Source organism: Chelonia mydas, chromosome 1 (assembly GCF_015237465.2).
Source record: "Chelonia mydas isolate rCheMyd1 chromosome 1, rCheMyd1.pri.v2, whole genome shotgun sequence".
NCBI classification, from domain to species: domain Eukaryota; kingdom Metazoa; phylum Chordata; order Testudines; family Cheloniidae; genus Chelonia; species Chelonia mydas.
Window position 1 is genome coordinate 145,498,848 of NC_057849.1, and position 18,225 is coordinate 145,517,072.

Here is an 18,225-nt window from a genome sequence, read left to right on the forward strand (position 1 = left end):
AATTTGTTAATTCAATGGGGGGGGGGGGGGGTAAATCACAGACCTAGGAAAATAAAACATATGAGGGAATTGTTGTGTTGTGCATTGCTTTTTAAAATTGCAATCAGCCTCCACCATCTTGGTATGGTTGGGGGCTGTGACTTGAGGTCCAGGGACCAAACTGGGTGGTTTTGAGCTTTATGATTATTAACTATTGATGCAAGGTAAGATTGCAGTAAAAGTGACTATATTTCAATAGAAATTAAAGACCTGACCTTTAATCCAATTACCACTGTGTTAGGTTTTCTGTCTGCATCATCCAGAGTGACATCAGCAAATTACTATCATATTTTATTTTTAAAATACTTTAAACAGGATTTGACTATCAGAGCCACTTAATCTAGACTATGCCACCTGATGAGAAGGCCAAAACCACACCACTCTATCACAGTTTAGAAGGCTGTCTATTTTTTTTTCATATCCTCTCCATGTTCAGGATCACTGATATTCAAAACTATAATTAAAAGGACATCAGCTGCTGGCAAAATTATATTATAAACTCATCTAGTAATTATTTTATCCACTTAAAGGTCCATTTCAATTCATTCTGCATCGTTTCCTCCCCTAAAATTTGATCTCTGAATTATGTATTCACTAAATAACATTTCACTGGGCATCAGAAACTAATAATGTCTCATAATGGAAGAATACTTGATTGAAAATAAACATTCACTTATGATGCTCATCAGTAATGTTGAAGAAATAGCTGCTTGTTTTCTTGATTATTAAAAGATTTTCTAGATTACTGGAGGCAGCTCTTCTGAGGAAAAAATAAAAAAATAGCTACACAACATGTTCTTTTAGCTTTTTTGCCAAAAAGTAAAATTACATCATTGAACATGATGATACTCTAATAGGAAAACAAAATCTTATTAAAATCTCTCTAGACAGTTCAAAAATATTGACCTTATATAGATAAAAACTAACTCCTGGGTGTTAAAGTTTGAACACCAAAGTAAAAAGAAGGGCAGTAGCTGCAAGGGTAACAAGATGGGAGATGATTCTCATTTTTCATCAATCTTTTAGTAAGCATTTTTTCCCATTAAAGTACACAGTAAGGTCAAGGGAGGAAGAATTAATATTGTGAATACCACACCACAGCATAAAAAGCAGTTTTGTCTTAATACAGTAGAAATACTTGCTCCTATGTTTCTAAAGTACTTTGAAGGCATCAGATGAAAGACACTATAGAAGTGCAAAGTATTAGTGTTATTTAAAAAACCCTGAGGATATTCCATTTACTTGAGTTTTGAACTTGAAGAAAAAGTAGAAAATTGCATGAGATAAATATTGCAGAATGCTTAGCAGAGAAGGGCCAACACAGTGTGGAAAAGGTAACTTCCAATTAGATGTACTTATTTGGCAGAAGGAAATCCATTTTCTAGCAATGCCACCTGAAGATTACAGAACCTCTCTGCTTTGGATGTAATTATATTTTCACATTGGAAATTATAATGGAAAGGTTTTAACTTCATCTCCCCAAAACACCATTTCTAAACAGAGTAATTTCGATAGTAATGATTTGTTTCATGGCTGTTCAGAATACCCATTGATATAACATGCAGGCAATTTTAATACATACCTTGTTCTAATCAGTTCCAGATGATCTGGAGCATGATCTTCACACCAGTACTAGTGCAAGAGTGCACACTGGTTCATGGCTTTTGCTACCTTTCTGCAAAACCTCAGTGTGTGACAGCGATGAATTCTTGCCCCAGCACTATTCTGTCAGGCTATCAATTGGATAGTAGGACTTGCTGCTCCACATGCTGGAATTAAGTCTGGTCAAGAAATGTTTGCCAACAAATGCTGTCTTGCTTGTGGAGAAATCAAAGAAGCTCAGCCCACCCACCAAAGTCTCCAAGGAGCTGCCCACACCACAGGGTTGAACATCTCATGGCAGAAGAGCAAGATCCAGAGCCATCTGGGCCATCACACACACCCCAGTGCAGATGAGGCCAAGTACTATGGAGAGTGTTGATGAGTTCATCTATTTAGGCTTCAAGTGGTCACAGCAAACCAGACATTCTTCGATTAATAGGTCTCACTGATTCCTACACGAAGTCCGTGTCTCGCTTATGGATGCGAGAAAGTTTTTGCTCTGAGACAAAGTTCAGGATCTTTCAAACCTGGGTAATATCTGTATTGCTCTATGGGTCAGAAACCTGGACCCTCTTTTCCGGCAGACTTAAGAGCTGCTAGAGTTATTCCATATGCACTATCAGCACCACATCCTGAACAAAAAGTGGTTTGACTTTGTGTGAAATGTCATAAACTCTTCCTTCAATCAACACTATATACAAAAGCAGTGCTGCATGTTCTTTGGGCATGTCACCAGGATGGACAAAAACATCCAAGCATACCATGTGTTAAAACTCTTGGTCAATGTCCAAAGGGGTGCATGCCTTGATCCTATTCGGTGCTGCCCACAGGGACACTCCAGAGATTCGTGGATTTGCAGGATTGAGCCAGATCTGGGAATTTCACTACACAATGCCTGGTGTGACATCATCAACTGTGGTCATTCTGGCTGGTGCAATGGTCTCCAGTTGATGACATATTTGTTGAGGACACCAATCAGTTCCAAGCATTTTAATATTTTTGTCCATATTTTCTATAAAGATCCTTTATGTGCTTTTATTAGACTTAGTGAGTTAATGACAGGTAACTGAAAATATTAAAAATGAAGACTGCTAAACTCAAATAGTTGTATAGTACCTTACCTATGTTGTGACATTTATGTAAGTAAACTTGTGAAAAGGAAAGCAGATGACCCTACAATTTTCAATTAAACTCAAGAGAATCTGAATAGTCTATTGTTCTCCAGCATTAAGTATATCAAGCTAAATATACATTTATTTGGGCTAGTGCAAAATCATAAAAGATGAGGGTTAGGATTGCAACCTATTGTGATGAAAAGAGAAACAGTGAGTCAATGTGATTTAAGAAAATGGCTAACTGAAGCCATCAAAAACATTTGTGTCAGGACTCTCTATTGTTTTAACTCTTCAACAGTACCAAATGAAAAATATGAATTCCTGTTTGTGCATCTGAGTAGAGAGAGCAAGTAGTTTTCCATGGAGGTTCCTCAACTTTGGAGCATGATTAGCCTATTGGTTCAAAATACTCTATTTTTGTTCGCCTTCAGAGTATATTACAAGACAAACTTATTCAGGGTTCTGCCTGAAAGGATGATTTACATGAGGATATGACCTAAGGGAGAATGAGTTTCTTTTTCAGGGAGGTTTATTTTTCTTCTCTTCAGCTGACTTTGTACAGATTTAGTGATGTTCATTTATGGCTACCATGGCACTGAAAATGTCTCATTTGCAGAATCAAACTCATTGATATTTTAAAATCTTTTACTTCAGTAGAAACAATTATATTTAAAACTATATTAAATCTTGAAGAGTGTGATGAAACTGCCTGTTTGCACTTTTTAAGATGAGCACAAATCCTGTCCATGTTACTACAACCTTTAGTAATGTTTACATTTTGAATGAGATATTTTCATTACTTCAGCCATTCAGCTGATTGTTTCTTACCACTTCCTTAAACTTCAGGCACATTTAATCAGATACATTCATGTTTGGTAATCACTAAACACTAATCCCCCATTTGTGGTGTTGACCAGGAACTTTCACATTTAATACAGGTAGAATCAGAAATAACCACCTAGTGAATTGAATTCTGCGAATAGTGAAGATTAAAGAATAAGTTGAGCGAGCAAATTTTATAGAGAACCACATTAGCAGATGTCCTGCCCATCTTCTAGAAATTTTTAGATTCTATCAAAGAAATCCATCCCCACAAGAATTTACAAGGACCATCCACTCCTATCTCGTCAACATCCCATCGCAGGTGATTTCACCCACTAGCAACATACCTCTTTCAAATGACCAATGAGTCCACTAATTCCCCTTTTCCTCGAGGTTTCCATGCAGTTTTACAATTTTCATATTATTTCTCTGATAGACATAGCAAGAATTGGGCGTGGATGGGTCATTACACAAAGTAAAACTATTTCCCCATGTTTATCCTCCCCCACCCCCCACCCCGCTGTTCCTCGGACATTCTTGTCAACTGCTGGAAATGGCCCACCTTGATTATCACTACAAAAGGCTTTTTCCTCCCCACTCTCCTGCTGGTAATAGCTCACCTTACCTGATCACTCTCGTTACAGTGTATATGGTAACACTCATTGTTTCATGTTCTCTGTGTATATAAATCTCCCCACTGTATTTTCCACTGAATGCATCCGATGAAGTGAGTTATAGCTCACGAAAGCTTATGCTCAAATAAATTTGTTAGTCTCTAAGGTGCCACAAGTCCTCCTTTTCTTTTTGAGGATACAGACTAACACGGCTGCTACTCTGAAGCAAGAATTGTGATGTTCATCACTTCATTCTTAACTTTTAAAAATATAGTATTTTTTCAGTGGTTGAATTTAGGAATTTGTGTTTCTAGTGTTCAAATATGCGTTATGTTCATGTAAATACTTCCAAGGTGATATAGACACTAAGAAGGAAAGAAATAAAACCAAAGGGGGAGTCGGAGGGAGAGAGTCCCAGCCAAGACAACCAAATACCGTCCCTTCTGCCTCTCACAACTATTCTGCCCCAAAATAGGAACAAAAACATAACAAAACGAAAGTTGGCAAAACAACCTACCCTGACACTCCTCCCCAAAGGTATTTTCTCCAAACCCCCAATGTATATGGTATTAATTATGTGGAAAGCGGCAATAAAAACACGTAATAAATAGATAAATAATTATTATTGGGATTATAAGGAAAAAATAGGCAGATAAAACACAGCAAAGGGGAGATGGAGTTGGTTCGTCTTCTGAAATTTTGTTCTCAAGCTTCCGAAACAAATATTCTTTTCTGAGGTAATTAAACATCACTACTTAATTTAACTACCTTAGGAACCATATTTTTTCCCAACCGGTGAAGTTCACATAGTTCAACAGAAGAGTCAGCAGGAAAGTATTACAGACCATAAATGCTAATGCTTTAACAACTAGCTTCAGATATTTTTCTGGAGCTCCGCAAATTGTTAATAGCCCAACTGTTAATGTAGTGTATGGGTCTAGAGCTGTATGCTTGTAATAGTGTATTATTGGGAAATACCAACTATATCAAATAACTAATATATCTACAGCTGGAGTTGAATATACTCAGTGTAAAAGTTTATTAGAGGACTTGCACTTGTGCTGAAATCCAGTATGTTTTATTGGGAAGTCTAAATTGAAATGATATGGGGGCTTTCAACATACTCATATTGTATGCCCAATTAATGCCCTTATTCAATAAAGTACTTTAGCACACACTTAATTTCATGAATGTAGTAGTCCCATTGACTTAAATGGGATCTAAGCATGTGCTTAAAGTTAACCACATCCTTAAGTGAGTACTGCCAATTTCAAACATTCAAACATCAGACCCATAAAAATCATGATATTTTAACTCCTATATGGGATTTCCAAAATTGGAGCTAAAGAGTATATATGGTCTGCATAGAAATAAATTGTGGCATTTACCAATTCTAACTGGTGAATTTGAACATGCAAGAACTTCTATTCCTTTACCAAAAATGCAAGAACAAATATTATTGTTGTGAGGATTTATGTAACAAATATTTAGGCAAATTATGTGGCTTTAAGGACTTTGGGAAGTTTTGGATGCAGCTATCAGTGATGCTAACTTTAAGCATTCCTGATCTATACAACACACAACTTTTGTAGTAGATTTTTAAAATGTATATATGTCAAGGTTCCTTCCCCACTCTGAACTCTAGGGTACAGATGTGGGGACCTGCATGAAAGACCCCCTAAGCTTATTCTTACCAGCTTAGGTTAAAAACTTCCTCAAGGAACAAACTTTGCCTTGTCCTTGAACCCTATGCTGTCACCACCAAGCGTGTTAAACAAAGAACAGGGAAAGAGCCCACTTGGAGACGTCTTCCCCCCCAAAAATATCCCCCCAAGCCCTACACCCCCTTTCCTGGGGAAGGCTTGATAAAAATCCTCACCAATTTGCATAGGTGAACACAGAGCCAAACTCTTGGATCTTAAGAACAAGGAAAAAGCAACTGGTTTCTTAAAAGAAGAATTTTAATTGAAGAAAAAGTAAAAGAATCACCTCTGTAAAATCAGGATGTAAAATACCTTACAAGGTAATCAGATTCAAAACATAGAGAATCTCTCTAGGCAAAACTTTAAGTTACAAAAAGACACAAAAACAGGAATATACATTCCATTCAGCACAGCTTATTTACCAGCCATTTAAACAAAAGGAAATCTAATGCATTTCTAGCTAGATTACTTTCTAACTTAACAGAAGTTCTGAAGAGCATTCCTAACCTGGTCCCAGCAAAAGCATCACATAGACAGACAGACCCTTTGTTTCCGCCCCCCCTCCAGCTTTGAAAGTATCTTGTCTCCTCATTGGTCACTTTGGTCAGGTGCCAGTGAGGTTACCTTAGCTTCTTAACCCTTTACAGGTAAAAGGACTTTGCCTCTGGCCAGGAGGGATTTTATAGTTCTGTATACAGAAAGGTGGTTACCCTTCCCTTTATATTTATGACAATACAACAAAGCTTTCATATATTGATTAAAGATAGCATAAACACATTACCTGTAAAACAATAAGGACACATTGAAATATGTAATAATGCACTATGACCTAAGTAATATTAAATTCTGATGATCAGCCAGAAAGTAACACACTGATAAGGAAAAATGAGTACTTCACAAAATGTATGCAGCACTGTTCACACAATGCCTCTTAGTACTGACAATAAAGGCAACAGTTTAAGGACAACATAAACCAGATGCAAAACTAAGGAGACAGAAAGTTAAAACAGGTATTTTCCCGTCATCTTTTATGATAGGAACCATGCGTATTTTATAATATCACTGTATCTCAGTGTATTATACTATTTCTATAGGATTTTTCTATGCAGCATTTTGTTAATCTTAGTTTCGGAATCCACAAAACTTTTAACTGGTCAAATATTATCAATATTATCAATTTGGCAGAATTCTTTGCTATGTTCACTTGTTTCAGCAAAGTCAAGAAATTCTAGTGCATTCCTCTCCTCTTCCAGGTATCTAGGCAAGTATTTATGGAAAGTAGTCTGTATTTTGCGCCACTGTCCGAAATGAGCAGGGAGTTCCCCTCCCACCCATTATACATATCTAACAAGGAATTGTGTAAGATTTCACAGTAAGCTGTGAACAGCTAATTGTGTATATGCACATAGCTTCTTTAGTCTTTATTAACAACAAGGAGGCCAGTGGCACCTTAAAGACGAACAGATTTATATGGGCATAAGCTTTCATGGGTAAAAAAACACTTCAGGTGCAACAAAGTGTCTTTAAGGTGCCACCGGACTCCTTGTTGTTTTTGGGGATACAGACTAACACGGCTGCCCCCTGATACTTAGTCTTTATTGCATGTAGTGTTCAGACTATAGTAATCAAAATATTGTAGTTGGTATTGAGTGACCGTAATCATATCTATTACAACAGGGCACAGAGGAAAAAGGGGATTTGGGTGATTTTCACTAAGCATTTGTAGTTATACACAATTATTGTTCTTCCATATCTAAGGAAAAACCTGCAGGGTAAAGGGTGTCATTTTTATTTACAGATTACAGGAGGAGAAATCTTTCTACAGGGAAAAGAATTCTATGTAACATGCACACACACATTCAGATCAGGAAACCACTTTAATAATAACTGAGCTTTAATCTGTGGTTTTTTCATATCTTCTCTTCGTAATGCTTTAAATTATAGTTCACAAACACACATTTAAATGCAGATGCATGTAGACAGTTTTAAGATTTTAAAAAGATACCAGCTGCAGCTTCTTTGTGGAAAAAAATGTACTAAAGTGAGTGAAGCTTATCTATTACTATAGATGGATTTTAATCCCGAGTGAAGTCCTTATTCATTTATTAAATGGAAATAAGTTAATTATTAAAACTAAATATTTAACATATATTTGGAAACGTCTGTTTAAATCAATGGTGTTAACTTATGGTCTGGGGACCAGTTGTGTTACTAAGCCATGCTGCCTTCTACAATAACAAAAATGTGTACACAACTCAGCATATGTTAGCCTTAAAAATCTGATGGCCTCATTTTACTGACCTGTCAAAGGCTATATTCATTATTCCTCAAATGTTAAGGTTAAAGTCTTCTCAAATTGATGTAGGTATCCCTACACTGATCTTCAGTATGCGGGATTTATGGCTATGCCAAGATATATTTATTATGTATCATTTTATTTGTGATGACAATTATGTTGACCATACACAGATTAAATTAAATATAAATATTTATGTTATGCTCACTACCTTGGTATTTAAGTGATTTATCATGGGAAGAATAGTTTTCAGAAGAAAATAGATGGTCACTGTTCCCAGGGCCAAAGAAGGTGTAATGTCTGGAATCTACCACCATTCTTAGTGCAAGTGGGTTGAGCAGGTGGCTGTGGCAGAGGTGGGGTATCGGGGCCTCTGCGATCAGAGTTAGCCCCATTCCAGCTCCTGCTGCTGTTACTAATATCCCGGATTGAGGTCTTGAGGTCTTCTTCTGCTATCTGCACCTCGGGGCCAGGGTGTAGATTCTAAGGAACCTGAGGATGGCTCGAGAGTCTTTGAAAGAATGGAGGGTCTCGTCTGTTTTCTCACTGAAGAACTTTTTGTGTGTCAAAGGGGAAGTCCTCTATGGTGGTTTGGACCTCCTTGGGGAACCTGGATGACTGCAGCCAGCAATTCCTGCAGATCACGGTTGCCAAAGACCAAGAGGCAATGTTGGCCACATCCACAACAACCTGGAGGCCCACCTTGGCCAGAAATCTCTCCTTATCCAATAGCACTTGGAGCTGTTGTTATTTGTCTCATGGCAGCTGGTCTTTGAACTCCGTTAGTTTAGTGTAATTGTGAAAATCATATTTCACCAGCAGAGTGAATGTTGCATGTCCTGAACTTCCTCCAGTGGGATCCCGAGATCCATTGTCACTAGCTGGAGTGGTTCTTGGTACTGTAAGTGGTCGTCCAGTGGGGAGAGTGAGGCAGGAATGAGTGTCTTTTCTGGGGATGGAAAAGTAGCAGTTGGGACTGCCAGAACTGGTTCCATCTTTTCTTCCTCATTCTCATAAACAGATGGTGCTGGAGGGTGAGTGGTGAATGGCCTATAAGAAGCCACCAATGGTGCCCCGTGGCCCCAGTACAGATCCCAGGGTGGCCAGTAGGGCCAAATATAATGGTCTCTGGCCATTGGTGGGCCCCACAGATAATACTACCAAACCAGAGGGATTGTAAACTGGGGATATGGCAGTCTGAGGTGTGAGTCCGGACTCTGAGACGTGGCAGGGGAAAAGGAAGGCTCCACATCTTGAGGGTATATCTACACTACCCACCCGATTGGCAGGCAGCGATAGATCCAGCGGGGGTCGATTTATTGCATCTAGTCTAGACATGATAAATTGATCCCCGAGCACTCTCCCGTCAACTCCTGTACTCCACCATTGCAAGAAGAGCAGGTGGAGTCAACAGGGGAGCAGCAGCAGTCGACTCACCGCAGTGAAGACACCACGGTAAGTTGATCTAAGTACATCGACTTCAGCTATGTTATTCACGTAGCTGAAGTTGCGTAGCTTAGATTGATCCCCCGCCCCCCCCAGGGCATGAGAGGTCCTTGGACTCCGAGGACAGTTCTGGGAATGGCAGCGCTGACAGTACCAGAGGATCATGATGTAGCAATGGGACATCTTGTCCCAGTGGTGGCAGCAATGGTTTGTCCATCGGAGAGGAGAGGACGAAGGTGAGTGGAGGGGCGGAGAGAAATGGAGACCATGGGTAAGTGAGGAGCAGCTCCTCTGTTGACAGCAGTGGTTCCAGGTGCCTGGGAGTGTGGGGAGTCATGTGCGACAATCTTGAGGATACAGGTGGTGTCAGCAGACCTGGTGGGGTACGCGGCAGATGCACCAGTGAATACCGGGGAAGCCGACAGTACCTCTGGATTACACTACCATTTTGTCTTATCCTCAATTCTGGGATTCTTAGGCAGCAGTCTGGTCAGATCTACATGTGACTTCTTACCCAACCTGGTGCTGCTTTGGGAGGAAACGATACATTTCTGAGCCGTCATGTATGGGGATCTGCTCTTATGCCTATGTCATGCTTCTTCTCATGGCAGGGCTTGTCCAGTGGTCTTGGTACCATCGGATCTGGTGTCTGGGAGGTGCTTAGAGGAGCACTGACCATCAATGATAGGCGGTGCACCTCTGGTTCTGGATCTGAATGCGCTCATGGGCACGTGGCCTCCTCCATTAAAAGCTTCCAGAGGCAAAGTTCTCAATCCTTCCACATTTGGGGAGGAAATGACTTACAAATAGGACAGATAGTAATGTGGGCTCCACCAAGGTAGTACAGACAGCACTGGTGTTCATTGCTCACTGAAAATGAGAGCAGGCAAGAGGCACAGTTCTTGAAGCCAGGACCCTGGGGCATAGTCCCCGGGAGGCCAGAGTTTCCCCACATAGGGGTGAAAACTACATCATATATCTATCACGTATATATCAAGTAACTACAACTACATAACACAAAAAACTATCTACAGCTATATACAGGAGAAACGGACAGGGAATCACTCTCTTAGCACAGCTAAGAGCAGAAAGGAATAGGGGTTCCGACTCTAGCCATGAGGCAGTAAGAGGGAACTGGAGCAGCATTTACCCACATGACCATATTATAGCCTCAGCTGCAAACATGAGGGGGACACATGCACAGGTCAATGGACACTGCTAGGAAACCCTTCCACCTCCAGTGCATGGCGCAAATGCGCACCCTTTTGGAATCCATATAGGGACCACCACTCAAAGAAGAATAAGAATGATATTTCACCCAGTAATGATTATGCAAAACATTAGAGTTTAAAATGAATAATTCCAAGAAATGTTTAGCTGTGGATTATCAAAAATATTACATACTAGAAAATCAGATCACATGACAACATTGCTGTACCCCTTATCTTGTTTACAGGCACAAAAAGGTTAAAAGAAAAAAAAATCCACAAAAACGAAATAATGGCATGTAGCATGCACATCAGAGATCAGTTTTGGGTTCTGATTCAGTACAGCACTTTAGCACATGCCTAATCCTAAACATATATTTCCCATAGACTGCAAGAGAATTACTCATTTGTTTAAAATTAAGCACATGCTTAAGTACTTTGCTGAATTGGGGACTTAGTGCAGCCCTTAAGCCATTACTGTTCGTAATGGCCATTTTAGAATGTTAAACTTGCTCAACATTACAGAATGTATAAAATGTTCTCTATATTTGGGTCATGGCCAGGCAGTGGTGGGTTGTAAAACTATTTACTCCAATTATCTTCCACATACCTAACCACAATGTACCGATATTACCATGTTTTCTACTTTCCATTCTTTTTTAATTAAGTGTTGTTTAATGATTTCTCTTCTTAATTATATTTACTTTATTTTAGTTAATACTGTGTCCTGCCTTGAGTGCAGGGGGCTGAACTAATCTATTCAGGTCCCTTTCAGTCCTACATTTCTATGATTGTATGATTTTTTTCTATCTTTTAACAAAACAGTCAATTCCAAAACTTTCATCTTACCTATACAAATAGTATAATCCCTAAAATACCACATTTGCCTTCAATCAAATAAGATACAGACTTTTTAGTAAAGGGCTAGCTCAGTGCACTGAAGAAAGTGACAAACCAAGCAAAGCATAAATCTATGCGCTTTAAAGACATTAAAACACAATCTACTGACAAAGACAAGGATGCAGATAAAAACCTATTAGGTTTTATATGCCAGTGATCATCTTTGTCAATGACCTGTCCTATATCATCCACAATAAAAAATAATAAAAATAGTTCATGCCAACATTACTTATAAAATGAATTCTTTTACACACAAATGAATATAATTTTAATAAAAATAAATGGCTTATAAGCAAGACAAACTGAATTTTAAAAAACAATGAAAATTTAACAGAAAATACTGCTTTTGATGGTCCATATCTAGCACACAAATAGACTTATATGATCCATTTGCAAACTATTATACTTTATTCTACATATCCTTAAATTATACATTAAAAGTCTTTTCCATCAGGCATGAAGGAAGAGATTTTCAGATACATCAATTTGGTGTTCCAACAATAAGTGCATAAATCAACTGGTTAATAATACGTCTGACTATATCAACAAAACACAACAAAGGGAGTGCAGTAATAATCTACCAGTGCATGCCTCAGGCACACATCCACCAGTTGCCTTCTAATTCCCACCTTGGTTTACTTCTAGAAGCATATGGGGTTTTAATTTAACATTTAAAGAAATCCCTTTAAACAAAAAAGTTTGATTTTAGGTTGGTGATGATGCTCTAAAACAGGGGTCTCAAACTCAAATGACCTTGAGGGCCACATGAGGACTATTACATTGGCCCAAGGGCCTTATCACTGACCACCCCACCCACCGCTGCCCCGGCCCTGCCCCCACTCCACCCCTTCCGTGAGGCCCCGCCCCTACCATGCCTCTTCCCACCCCTTTCCTGAAATCCCCCCCCAACTCCGCCCCCTCCCTGCCCCCGGGGGTGCATGAGGGGAGCAGGGTGCAGCAGGGTGCATTAGGGGGCTCAGCAGTGGGTTGGGGTGCAGGGTGGAGCAGGGGGTCAGGGTGCAGGAGGAGTGCGGGGTGCAGCAGGGGGCTGGGGTGCAGCTGGTGTGTAGGGTGTGGCAGGGGCCTCAGGGCAGGGGGCCATGGTGCGGGGTGCAGCGGGGGTTTCAAGGCAGGGGGTTCGGCTGCAGGAGGAGTTCGGGGTGCAGGTCCGGCCTGGCACGCACAGGGGTCAGGGCGGGCTCCTTCCCTGCCTGCCTGCCCTGCCCCCACTCTGCTCCGGGAAGTGGACGGAACCTGGGGGAGGGTGGAGGCCCAGGGGTCTGTGTGTTGCCCTGGCCGCTCCTCCAGGTGCCTCGCCAATGGGAGCTTTCGGGGAGGTACCTGGAGGAGCGGCCAGGGCAACACACAGACCTCTGGGCCCCCACCCTCCCCCAGGTCCTGGCCGCTTCCCGGAGCAGCGCGGGGGCAGGCAGGCAGGCAGGGAGGGAGCCTTCCCTGCCCCTGGTGCGCACCGGGCCAGAGCCGCTCTAGGTAAATGCTGGGGGGAGAGGGGTGCCCTGGGGAGCTGGCAGGCCGCAGAAAATAACCCTGTAGGCTGCATGCGGCCTACAGGCCGCGTGTTTGAGACCCCTGCTCTAAAACATGTCATTCCAAAGAAAAGTGGTTCATAATAGAAGAAGAGAATTTAGTAGGGAAAATATTTCAGCACCATTTCTTAACTGTCCTCTAGAGATTTATTGTTAATTTTCCAGTTTTGTGAGGTTCCCTGGACAATTTGGAGTCTTAATAATGCAATAAAACTACAATTATGTCATTTACATGGTGAGAAATATATACACCTGTGGTAAGGAGCTTACAATGTATAGGCCCAATACAGCACATGCACACGAGAAACTTTACTCAGATGAGTAATGCCATCATTTTCAAAGTTGCTCACATGCATGTTTACAGGAACAAACTGTGGCATGGAATAACAGTGCAGGAATGTGAAGAAGTAGAGAATGAAGGTGCATCAGATAAGGTGGAGCTTGTGTGCACTGCACCACCGGGCTGCAGAGGGAAGCAGTGATTCCCTCTGAAGCACCCACCAGGAGATGCACTAGCAGGGGACTTCAAAAATAAATTGTTGCTTCCCTGTATAGCCTTGACACAAATGACAAGGCTGCTCTTAGCAAAACATGTAGCTGGTTTAAGGCTCTCAATCAGTTTATACATAATGTTGAAATGTAAAAGAAGCCCTTCTTATAGAACGGAAGTGTGCGTGTACACAACAAAAGGGAAGAGGCCGCTGTCATGAAGAGAGAAGCACTGTATATAAAACAGAAATAGATTAGGTTTAAATATCTAGACCAGGGAAGAAGCAGATTGTTCTCTGGCAGAGAACTGGAGAAACAGCAAGGGTACTGGAGAGAGGAAGTTTAGGGACCAGGCTTTGCCACTTTTTATCCCCTCCGTCCATTAAATTTTTATCTCACCCATTCAGCATTATAGGAATATTTTTTGTCTTTTTGTTTCAGAGCTCCACATGGAGAATGACTGAGACATCACAAAAGAGGCCCCAAACAGCCAATCAGAATGTGGCTTTTCACAAACATTAACAAAAGCAATACTCTGTTATAATTGACAGCAACTTAGCCAATTTCCGATGGAATGTTTCTGGACAGCAATGGAATATCAGAAAAGACATAATACAAATATTAAGTATAAAATCTGTGAAAATTACAGGAAATAAACACCGATTATATTTTGCAAAAACACAAGTACATCTTTTGCTCACTCTATACAAAGGCATTTGCAATTGAGCTGTTTTATATCTTTCAAAGACAGAATCAATGTTGTAGCTGAACTCATTCTGTCAGGGACAGGACTTGAGATCAGCTGTTTTATATAAATCGATTGTGTGAGATACAAAGTGTTTTGGTATTAAAACACTTCCATAAAAGAAACAGAATTGATTAATAAACAGCTTCAACGCAACTCAATTATTTGGAAATAATTACAGTATCACTTAATTCAAGGCAAAAAAATAATTCTACTGTATTCTTAGAACAATTTTGTTTTTGAAATGCTGTTTCACCAAACGTGTTTTGATACAAAAAACACAGCAACAGCTGAAAAAATATTCGACTTGACCATTAATCAAAGAGTGAGACACATCCTCAGCTGGTGTAAACTCTTGAAACTCCATTGATTTCAACTGCTGACTTCAATGGCGTTAAACCAATTTTCATTAGCTGGGGATGTGTCCCAATATATTTCACATACCTATACACATCCAAATGCTCCAGTGGGTCTCAAACTTTTGTACTGGTGACCCCTTTCACACAGCAAGCCCCTGAGTGCAACCCCCACCCTTATAAATGAAAAGCACTATATATATATATATATATATGTATATATATATATATATATATGTTTAACACTATTATAAATGCTGGAGGTGAAGCGGGGTTTGGGGGTGGAGGCTGACAGCTCGTGACCCCCCACATAATAACCACGTGACCCCCTAAGGGGTCACGATCCCCAGTTTGAGAACCCCTGTCCTACACGCAGAAACCATTTAGATACAGTCCCAAGAAACTGTGTCATAATAGATTTTTTAAATCTAATTTATCTGACATCATTAATTCATCCTATTCAAACACATATTTTGTTTTACACATGATTACACATCAAGTGTCAGATTACAATACTATTGCTAGCATTGAGTAGTATTTTATTTCATAAGTAGGCCTAATGACTTGAATAAGGCTATTTGTAGAGTTATATACTTTTCAACGTAAGTAAGAGTATCAAAACATGGCCCTATATATGCTGAGTTATATCTAACCACAATACAGACTTGATCTTACAAACCTTATCACCACATAAAATATTTATTCCTGAGTGTTATTTCACTGAAGATATTGGTATACCACTAGTATTAACCACTGCATACTCTAGTAATGGTTTGCAGAATCCAATCCATACATGATGTTTTTATAACTACTTTAGATTTCTCAGAGCCCAAATGTTCAAGGTCCTTACTCTGGTATGAAAGAATAGGGTAACAAAATTCTCAAAGATAAAACAGCCAGAGCTTTACATTTATCCTTTGCAATGATTTGCTCTAAATCTGGCATCTGCTGGTAAAAGAATAAGTAAATAAACAAAATGCATCTTAATGCATAGAATTTTTAATACCAGAGGTCTAGGGGACTATTCTCAACTTGTTTCATGAGACTTTATTGTTAACTTGAGCTGCACACCTAATTCGCCTATCACTGCACTGACAATTAACAGTATTTGAGTCATATTTTTTCTTTGGATTCTTAAGTAGAAAGTATTTATTACAATTTTATTTTTTCATAACTGAATGGAAAATGATCACAAACCAAACAGATTGCACAAATTACATTGCCAATGTAACAAGAAATGTTTTGTTTTTTATGAATAAGAGGAAGAGGAGGGACAAAAAGTCCATGTTTCATTGTAGAGCTGACTTTGTATCAGTGAAAAATACAGAAATTTAAAAAAGAAAACATTACCTTAATATCAAAAGCTCCTAGTTGGCCCACTTGGTTGTAAAGTTCTAATTGATCCTTGACGGGAGATACCCACAGTATCAGCTGACTTAACTGTTGTTCAAACTGGGTGAAATTATTTAGCAGATGCTCAATTTCTCTTTCTTTCTCCGGTAGATCTTTGGATACCTTAAAAATACCAGAAATTTGATTTGAGAAAAAAATAAGCTACATATAGCAACATAATAGTACACTCTTTTATTGTTAAGAGAGCATAAATCATATGCACACACTGGGTGGGAGTTAAAGAAATAAATGCACATATTAAAGGACTGTACTACACAATTGCATATATTTACCACAACACTCCCCCCTGGAAAACAAGTGATGTCACATTTCTCATGTTTTCAGTTATTCAGATGTACACTGTGTGCTACATAAAGGAAGGTTGTTTTCTCAGGAGGTGAAACTGCTTCAGCATCAAACCTTTTACTTTGAATATAACATTTTAACAATGAATATACAAATCTGAAAAGGGTTAGCAGTTTATTTAAGTTCAGACAAACATTCAAATGTCCAGATGCTAATTCAAACTATCTAAACCTCTTAAATCTGGAAATCTCATGAGAACATGGGTTTTCTTAAAAGATCCTTAGTTCTGCTTGTTTCCAGTCAGGTTGGAACATGGAAGTGCAGATAAAAAAAAGTACACAAACAAAAGAAAAATAATAAGGGGAATATGTATATATTTACTTGTGCCTCCAGTCTGAGTAGTACTTGTTCAGTTTTTAGGCAAAGCCCAAGGCAGGTTATTTATCCACAGCAATTCTCCTATTCTCAATAGCATCAGAAAGTAAGATTTACTAGATGGTATAGCACTAGTCCACAACATAGAAGTGCTTGAAATTAAGACAAGAATAAGATGGACATAAAAATAGCAAAGAAAAAAAATCAACATTTTCTTCTTTCCAGCATCCTTTAAACCAATGCGGTGCTCACGTATTATTAAAAAAGATGGCAATTAATTATTCAACTTGGACAAAAAAAGTGGGTCTGCTCTGCAGATTAAGAAAATCAGTCTTCCCTGTGGCCATTGTTTCTAAGAGCAGGCTTTTACTAAAATGGCTCTTTTAAAAGTAGCAAAATGAGGGAAGCATCTGATAAACACAACATTCCCTTTGGAGTTGCACTATATTAATGGAAGCACTACTATGCTATTGGCTGACTACAAAAATATTACTGATGCATACTACCTACTAATCTTTCATCTCCATTATTTACATAACACAATAAATCTAAATCCATTAGAGACCAGAATGCAATGAAGGTTTCTATGAAAAACACAGCTGAGATAAAGGGAGGAAAATATGATTCTCATGACACGTAATTTTTACTTTGTTTTTCCAAATAATATTCAATTTGAAAATATCAGTTAGACTAAATCAAAGGAACAACACTGTTGTATATAGTTTATTTTAGAACATCGACAGGTTTTTGTCATTCATATATTTCCCCAACATGTTAACTGATTTTCACTGTTACTATTTTTCCTTAATACTCTAACAAAGTGATTCACAACCTGTGGTGCAATCAGCACACAGTTGCGGCCCATGTAGATGTATAGGTAGTATATATATATAGTGTGGGTGTGACCCAAAAAACACAGAACGCTGCATATACAGCCCACAATGGTAAATAGGCTGAGAACCTCTGCTCCAACAGCTATTAAGAGCTGACCAATAAGTCAAATCCCTTTTTGTTTTCTCTTAATCTTGTTAAGTATAATAAAATCACTTCCACTCATAGTACAGCATATGTCCCCTGAGGTGAAGGAAAACAATTAAAAATGCATCCATTTCCCTTACGTGTTAATTCAATATCTATGCAGACATTGGCTTAATTTCACAGAAGATTAGCTTCATCTTTCTTACAACATTTGAATGTTAATCTGCAATGTTTAGAAACTTTAATATTAACATAAACATTTCAACAGAGATATTATTCTTGAAAGTAAACA

At 39.1% G+C, this 18,225-nt stretch overlaps 1 protein-coding gene and 1 long non-coding RNA gene across 9 annotated transcripts in view; one reads left to right on the plus strand and one right to left on the minus strand.

Annotated features, from left to right (window-relative positions):
* Positions 1 to 18,225, minus strand: part of DMD (dystrophin) — a 1,912,888-nt gene that overhangs the window by 612,674 nt on the left and 1,281,989 nt on the right. For all 8 annotated transcript variants that reach the window (XM_043538015.1, XM_043538014.1, XM_043538013.1 and 5 more), the window contains one exon: positions 16,233 to 16,397. In XM_043538015.1, the coding sequence (XP_043393950.1) occupies positions 16,233 to 16,397 (165 nt within the window). The remainder of the gene's footprint in view (positions 1 to 16,232; positions 16,398 to 18,225) is intronic.
* Positions 1 to 18,225, plus strand: part of LOC122464046 — a 33,051-nt gene that overhangs the window by 2,252 nt on the left and 12,574 nt on the right. The window contains exon 2 of the long non-coding RNA XR_006287890.1: positions 8,769 to 8,780. This is a non-coding gene — a long non-coding RNA (uncharacterized LOC122464046). The remainder of the gene's footprint in view (positions 1 to 8,768; positions 8,781 to 18,225) is intronic.